Genomic DNA, 8350 nt, shown 5'->3' on the forward strand with positions numbered 1-8350 from the left:
CTGATTCACTGGATGTTTTCAAGAGAGAGTAAAGAGCCTGTCCCACTGTATGTGCTAATTCAAGAGCTCTCCCGAGTTTAAAAAAAATCAAACTGGTGGTAAGCACGTAGAATGTACGTCGGAGCTCGGGGACGTCTCTTAGCGGCTCGTAACGCTGACGGCAGGTACTCGGGAAACCCGGTAAGCTCGTGAAGACTTGTGAAGATTTTTCAACATGTTGAAAAATGTCCACGAGAGCCCCGAGTACCTACGAGCGGCCATTACCGTAAATCTCCGAGTTCGAATCAGGGGAAACTCGGGAGAGCTCTTGTATTAGCTTGTACAGTGGGACAGGCTTGTTTAGATGTATTGTGAGCAATTTTGGGCACCGTGGTTTAGTTTGGAGTTACAGCGCGGAAGCAGGCCCTTCGGCCCACCGAGTCAATAGACATGTCCCTAGTGTGTAGGATAGTGCTAGTGTACGTGGCGTAGTGCAGAATAGGAAGATCAACTCTGCTCCAAAACATAACCAAGATCAGACCCAGCCAACCAACCCAGACAAAAATCCACCCCATGAATCATGTTCCTGCTACAGAATTAGGCCATTCAATAGACAATAGGTGCAGGAGTAAGCCGGTTCGGCCCTTCGAGCCGCCCCTATAAGTGTAAAACTGTCCCTAATGTGTGTAGGATGTGCGGGGATCGCAGGTCGGCGGAGTTGATCTAACGTGTCAGGGTTTCTATTAGTGTAGATGGGGCGTCTTGGTCGGCCTGGACAAGTTTCTTGAGCGGAAAGGCCTGTTTCCGTGAAGCGCATCGACCTAATGTGTGTAAAGGGCATTGGTGTGGATGGATAAATGGGCAGTGTGGGCTGAGGTGCCTGATCCAGTGGCAGGGGTAATCTCAGATCAGTTCTGCAGTTGTACAGGGCCCCAGTGAGACCACACCTGGAGTATTGTGTGCAGTTTTGGTCCCCTAATTTGAGGAAGGACATTCTTGCTATTGAGGGAGTGCAGCATAGGTTCACCAGGTTAATTCCCGGGATGGCGGGACTGTCATATGCTGAGAGAATGGAGCGGCTGGGCTTGTACACTCTGGAGTTTAGAAGGATGAGAGGGTATCTTATTGAAACATATAAGATTATTAAGGGTTTGGACACGCTAGAGGCGGGAAACATGTTCCCGATGTTGGGGGAGTCCAGAACCAGGGGCCACACAGTTTAAGAATAAGGGGTAAGCCATTTAGAACGGAGACGAGGAAACACTTTTTCACACAGAGAGTTGTGAGTCTGTGGAATTCTCTGCCTCAGAGGGCAGTGGAGGCCGGTTCTCTGGATACTTTCAAGAGAGAGCTAGATAGGGCTCTTAAAGATAGCGGGGTCAGGGGATATGGGGAGAAGGCAGGAACGGGGTACTGATTGGGGATGATCAGCCATGATCACATTGAATGGCGGTGCTGGCTCGAAGGGCCGAATGGCCTCCTCCTGCACCTATTGTCTATTGTTGCGGCGTTGATGTTGACACTCTGATCTCATCAATCCAGAACATCCCAGAGGAATGCACAGAGGAACGGCCCATGGACTCCGAGGAGCCCGAGCAGGAAGTGCCGCAGGTAATGGGAACGTTGGGATCGGGATGAGAATCCTTCCCCCCCCTCCCTCCCCTCCCCATCCCCTCATTGGGCTCATTGTAATGGATGTGTTGAGCAATCACAGGGGGAGGTGTGAATGTTCCAAGGATGCACCACAGGAAGCATTTTATCAGGATACATCACAGCTTGGCCTTCACCAGTCATAGTGTATTGAGTATAGAAGTTGGGAGGTCATGTTGCAGTTGTATAAGACGTTGGTGAGACCGCATTTAGAATATTGTGTTCAGTTCTGGGCACCATGTTGTAGGAAAGATATTGTCATGTTTGAAAGGGTTCAGAGAAGATTTACGAGGATGTTGCCAGGACTAGAGGGTGTGAGCTACAGGGAGAGGTTGAGTAGGCTGGGTCTCTATTCCATGGAGCGCAGGAGGATGAGGGGTGATCTTATAGAGGTGGATAAAATCATGAGTTTCATGACTATGACTCATTCCCCTACTCTGCGCAAGAGACACTGTGCATCTATTCCTCTATAAGATCTCCCTTCATCCTCCTGCTCTCCATGGAATAGTGACCCAGCCTACTCAACCTCTCCCTGTAGCTCACACCCTCAGATGCTGGTTTGAAGCAAAGATAGACACAAAAAGCTGGAGTAACTCAGCGGGACAGGCAGCATCACTGGAGAGAAGGAATGGGTGACGTTTCGGGTCGAGACCTTCCTTGAGACTGACTTCGGAGATGCTGCCTGTCCCGCTGAGTAACTCCAGCATTCTGTGTCTATTTTCCCGTCCACGTAGCTGTCTGTGAAGCGTTGCATGTAGGAATCGAATATAGGAGCAAAGAGGTCCTTCTGCAGTTGTACAGAGCCCTAGTGAGACCACACCTGGAGTATTGTGTGCAGTTTTGGTCCCCTAATTTGAGGAAGGACATTCTTGCTATTGAGGGAGTGCAGCGTAGGTTCACCAGGTTAATTCCCGGGATGGCGGGACAGTCATATGCTGAGAGAATGGAGCGGCTGGGCTTGTACACTCTGGAGTTTAGAAGGATGAGAGGGAATCTCTTTGAAACATATAAGATTGTTACGGGTTAATAATAATAATAAATTTTATTTATGGGCGCCTTTCAAGAGTCTCAAGGACACCTTACAACATTTAGCAAATAGAGTAAAAACATGTAAGCGGAATGAAATAAATAGTAAAGACATCACCAGTACACCAATTAAAGACAGAATTCTGAAAAAGCTGCCTCACCGACCAGGTAGGGACCTAGAAAATAGTTTCCCCCTTCCCCCCCACATAAAAAAGTCAAATTCCCCAACAAACATAGGACAAATTCACTAAAAACTGTTAGTGACACGCTGTGTCAACTGCTTGGACACGCTAGAGGCAGGAAACATGTTCCCGATGTTGGGGGAGTCCAGAACCAGGGGCCACACAGTTTAAGAATAAGGAATAAGCCATTTAGAAAGGAGACGAGGAAACACTTTATCTCACAGAGAGTGGTGAGTGTGTGGAATTCTCTGCCTCAGAGGGTGGTGGAGGCCGGTTCTCTGGATACTTTCAAGAGAGAGCTAGATAGGGCTCTTAAAGATAGCGGAGTCAAGGGATATGGGGAGAAGGCAGGAACGCGGTACTGATTGGGGATGATCAGCCATGATCACATTGAATGGCGGTGCTGGCTCGAAGGGCCGAATGACCTCCTCCTGCACCTATTGTCTATTGTATCCGTCAAACATTGTAACCGCCTGTCTTTACTCTCTCCCCCCCCCCCCCCCCCCCCCCCCCGGACAGAGGAAGGAGTCGACGGCATCACCGGCCCCGGCCACCACCGCTGAGGAGGTGATGTCCACCGAGCCGGCCGTGTCGCTGGGCGGCGACACCATGCAGAGGGAAGGAGCGGAGGCGGAGACAGAGACGTGGGTGGCTGCCGTCCCACCGGTGAGGCTCTGCCCCCCCTTCACTCGACGGTCCCTCCCTCCCGTCCCCACCTCTCTCTCTCTCTCTCTCTCTCGACTCCTGCCATCGTTCTTGATCGATTCCCAGTCTGTGGAATTCTCTGCCTCAGAGGGCAGTGGAGGCCGGTTCTCTGGATGCTTTCAAGAGAGAGCTAGATATGGCTCTTAATAATAGCGGAGTCAGGGGATATGGGGAGAAGGCAGGAACGGGGTACTGGTTGGGGATGATCAGCCATGATCACATTGAATGGCGGTGCTGGCTCGAAGGGCCGAATGGCCTCCTCCTGCATCTATTGTCGATTGTCTAAAACTGAAGTGAACCCCACCTGCCTGTGTTTTGTGCCGGGCACCAGGTTTGGTTTGTTTGACAGAGATACAGAGAGTGAGACTGTGTGTCGTTTTGTGTTGCAGGAGTGGGTTCCGGTCATCCAGCAAGACATTCAGAGCCAGAGGAAAATGAAGCCTCAGCCTCCAGTCAGTGACGCCTACCTCAGCGGGATGCCGGCCAAACGGCGAAAGGTGAGAGCCTTCCCCCCCCCCCCCTCACCCTCCCTTTCCCTCCACTCCATTGTGGAGCAGATTAGCCAGCTGAGAAACATAGAAAAGAGATGTCGGCATGGGCTGAAAACCCCTCCGTGTTTTGTAATCCGGACTTTATCAGGTGCTTTCTAAGGGGTGAATCGGCCCGTTCGCGGGGCCTTTCATCGCCCGCTTAAAATCAAACTGCTGCATCGAGGTGATCGAGGCTCCCGATCTTGAAGCCCCCGCCGGCCGTTTCTAAGCCGCGACGGGCGATGAAAGGCCCCGCGAACTGGCCAATTCTCCGGACGAAGCTGCTGTTGCTGGAGTTCAGAGTCGGTCACCAAGCAGGTCAGCTCCCGATATTACCGTCCACAGGGCCCACGGCCGAAGCCTTGCGTTTGTGCGCATGCGCGGCCGACAAGAAATTGTGGTCCCCCCCATGTTTTGATAGCGATTTCCGTGCCTGGGTGCAGGATTAGGCCATTCGGCCCACCGAGGCCCTGCTTCTATCCCTTATCTTTAATGTGTAAAGGGCCTGTTCCACTTGGCGATTTTTTTTCAGCGACTGCCAGCATAATTGACTGATGTTATCAGCTCAACGAAAAATTTGTGTCGTGATGGCGTGTTGATGCACGGTGTTTTTTCGTGTGGCAACATTTTTTTTTGTTGCCGCTGGATTTTGACATTTTCAAAGTCTTTTGACGACACTGACATGATGCCAGCAGTCGCAGCAAAAAATCGGAAAGTGGGACAGGCCCTTGAGTAAGAACCACAGATGCTGCTTTAAATCAAAGGTAGACACAAAATGCTGGAGTAACTCAGCGGGACGGGCAGCATCTCTGGGGAGAAGGGATGGGTGACGTTTTGGGTTAATAATAATAATAATGGATGGGATTTATATAGCGCCTTTCTAATACTCAAGGCGCTTTACATCGCATTATTCATTCACTCCTCAGTCACACTCGGTGGTGGTAAGCTACTTCTGTAGCCACAGCTGCCCTGGGGCAGACTGACGGAAGCGTGGCTGCCAATCTGCGCCTACGGCCCCTCCGACCACCACCAATCACTCACACACATTCACACACAGGCAAAGGTGGGTGAAGTGTCTTGCCCAAGGACACAACGACAGTATGCACTCCAAGCGGGATTCGAACCGGCTACCTTCCGGTCGCCAGCCGAATACTTAGCCCATTGTGCCATCTGTCGTCCCAACTACAAAAGGGTTCAGACCCTTCTTCAGACTGATGTTAGGGGAGAGGGCGGGACAGAGATAGAATGTAGTCGAAGACAGTAAAGACTGGTGGGAGAACTGGGAAGGGTAAGGAGAGGGAAAGCAAGGGCTGTCTGAAGTTAGAGAAGTCAATGTTCATAAACTGCCCAAGTTTTTTTTAATTTTTTTATATACACACTTCACGTTTTTCTATTCTCTACCATCTATTTTTCCACTTTTTCCCCTTTCTATTGTTTACTTTTTCTTGTCTTGCTTACTTCCTTCTCATAACATAAAACTAGAGGTTGTACATAGAATGGATTACGGTATGACATAGTTGGCACCTAAAATTAGGTGCCACTGTACTGTTTTGTACTGTATTAACTTCTAATAAAATAACCAAACAAAAAAAACTGCCCAAGCGAAATATGCGAACACGGTGGGCCGAAAGGCCTGTTTCCGCGCTGTGTGTCTAAACCAAACCGAGTATATTAAACCCCCCCTGCATTCTGCGTTCTCTGTATGTTACAGACCATGCAGTGCGAGGGACCACCGCGCTCGCTGGCCGACGCCGTGGGCAAAGCCGCCAAGGCCGCGGGCGTGAAGCCGGTCACCAGCGCGGACAGCCTGGCCAGGGACCTGGAGCGGACCGAGGTTCAGGAGGCTTACCGGCAACAGGTAGGGGTCGGCCCACTGGGGGTGGGGGGGGACGGGTGGGGACAAAAGGTCCAATCGTGGCTTAGTTCGGCAACTTGAGTGCCCTAGAAAGGAAAAAACTACAAAAAGTAGCAAACACTGTCCAGTCCATCATCGGCTCTGACCTTCCTTCCATCGAGGGGATCTATCGCAGTCGCTGCCTCAAAAAGGCTGGCAGTATCATCAAAGACCCACACCATCCTGGCCACACACTCATCTCCCCGCTGCCCAGGTAGAAGGTACAGGAGCCTGAAGACTGCAACAACCAGGTTCAGGAATAGCTACTTCCCCACAGCCATCAGGCTATTAAACCTGGCTCGGACAAAACTCTGAACATTAATAACCCATTATCTGTTACTTGCACTTTTATCAGTTTATTTACTCATATGTGTATATATTTATATAATGGTATGTGGACACACTGATCTGTTCTGTATTCATGCCTACTATGTTCTGTGTGCTGAAGCAAAGCAAGAATTTCATTGTCCTATCAGGGACACATGACAATAAACTCTCTTGAATCTTGCACCTATTGTCTATTGTCTATAAGATGAACACAAAAAGCTGGAGTAACTCAGCGGGTCAGGCAGCATCTCTGGAGAAAAAGGATGGGTGACGTTTTGGGTCGAGACCCTTCTTCAGGCAGTCACGCTCTTTACACTGGTTCACCTACAACTTTCAGGCAGTCAAAGAGCATCTTTCACGCAGCTGGTGACTTTAAATTGGCGCCAGAAACAATCGACAATAGGTGCAGGAGGAGGCCATTCGGCCCTTCGAGCCAGCACCACCATTCAATGTGGTCATGGCTGATCATCCCCAATCAGTACCCCGTTCCTGCCTTCTCCCCATATCCCCTGACTCCGCTATCTTCAAGAGCCCTATCTAACTCTCTCTTGAAAGTATTCAGACAACCGGCCTCCACCGTTCTCCGAGGCAGAGAATTCCACACTCGCAACTCTCTGTGAAAAAGTGTTTCCTCGTCTCCGTTCTAAATGGCTTACCCCTTATTCTTATCAAACTGTGTGGCCCCTGATCTGGACTCCCCCAACATCGGGAACATGTTTCCTGCCTCTAGCGTGTCCAATCCCTTAATAATTTTATATGTTTCAATAAGCTACCCTCTCATCCTTCTAAACTCCAGAGTGTACAAGCCCAGCCGCTCCATTCTCTCAGCATTTGACAGTCCCGCCATCCCGGGAATTAACCTGGTGAACCTACGCTGCACTCCCTCAATAGCAAGAATGTCCTTCCTCAAATTAGGGGACCAAAACTGCACACAATATTCCTGGTGTGGTCTCACTAGGGCCCTGTACAATTGCAGAAGGACCTGTACTCAACTCCTCTTGTTATAAAGGCCAACATGCAATTCTCTTTCATCACTGCCTGCTGTACCTGCATGCTTACTTTTATTGACTGATGAACAAGGACCCCCAGATCCTGTTGTACTTCCCCTTTTCCCAACTTAGCATCATTTAGATAGTAAACTGCCTTTCTGTTTTTGCTACCAAAGTGGATAACCTCACATTTATCCACATTTAACTGCATCTGCCCACTCCCCCAACCTGTCCAAGTCACCCTGCATCCTCATAGCATCCTCCTCACAGTTCACACTGCCACCCAGCTTTGTGTCGTCTGCAAATTTGCTAATGTTACTTTGAATCCCTTCATCTAACAATTCCTGTTTTTTGGAGGGATCTGGACCAAAGCGCAGGCAGGTGGGACTAGGTGGGACATACATGTTGGGCGAGATGGGCCGATGGGCTTGTGTTTCCACGCTGTATCACTCTATGACTCGCCGATTGTCTTCCAGATCCAGTCGGACATCCAGAAGAGGATCAGGGAAGACCCAGAGTACAACCCGCAGCGGTTCCCAAACACACACACCGCCTTCGAGGAGCGCTCCTAGTGCCGGGAGCCAGCAGCGACGGCGGACAGCCGGCCGGCGAGCGCAGCGTCGGCTAGTGGAGGACCAGCCTCCGCCACTTTTAACTATTCGCTGGACTCTGGCCGTTGCACTTTCTGTTGTTTAGTTCTTGAACCTTAAATAAAATACCACAGCCCAGGGCTCCCATTTTCTCCTTTCAACGTGTCCAGCTTCAGTTTAAACCATCATGTCTCTGTTCTTTCCCACTCAATGAAAATCTCCGCAAGCTTGGTTCATCGCAAAACATCCCCAAATTAGTCTGAAGAAGGGTTTCGGCCCAAAACGTTGCCTATTTCCTTCGCTCCATAGATGCTGCCTCACCCGCTGAGTTTCTCCAGCACTTGTCTACCCAAATTAGTCATAGAAACATAGAAAATAGGTGCAGGAGGAGGCCATTCGGCCCTTCGAGCCAGCACCGCCATTCATTCTGATCATGGCTGATCGTCCCCTACCAATAACCCGTGCCTGCCTTCTCCCC

General features: G+C 50.2%; 1 protein-coding gene across 1 annotated transcript; it reads left to right on the forward strand.

Moving 5' to 3' along the window:
• Nucleotides 1–1469: 1469 nt before the first annotated feature.
• On the forward strand, nt 1470–8030 carry LOC116969401 (large proline-rich protein BAG6-like). Its single transcript, XM_033016274.1, has 5 exons — nt 1470–1590; nt 3357–3503; nt 3932–4039; nt 5784–5930; nt 7759–8030. Exons 1-5 carry the CDS (start codon nt 1555–1557, stop codon nt 7852–7854), a joined length of 534 nt encoding a protein of 177 aa, XP_032872165.1. The 5' UTR covers nt 1470–1554; the 3' UTR covers nt 7855–8030.
• The last annotated feature ends 320 nt before the right edge of the window (nt 8031–8350 follow it).

Source organism: Amblyraja radiata, unplaced genomic scaffold (genome assembly GCF_010909765.2).
Source record: "Amblyraja radiata isolate CabotCenter1 unplaced genomic scaffold, sAmbRad1.1.pri S36, whole genome shotgun sequence".
Lineage (NCBI taxonomy): Eukaryota > Metazoa > Chordata > Chondrichthyes > Rajiformes > Rajidae > Amblyraja > Amblyraja radiata.

Bases quoted from the DNA above. Each gene is read 5' to 3' on its own strand.
- LOC116969401 (XM_033016274.1), top strand. From the start codon at position 1,555: ATGGACTCCGAGGAGCCCGAGCAGGAAGTGCCGCAG. The intron at 1,591-3,356 runs GTAATGGGAACG...CCCCCCGGACAG, and splicing joins CCGAGCAGGAAGTGCCGCAG to AGGAAGGAGTCGACGGCATC. The intron at 3,504-3,931 runs GTGAGGCTCTGC...TTTGTGTTGCAG, and splicing joins GGGTGGCTGCCGTCCCACCG to GAGTGGGTTCCGGTCATCCA.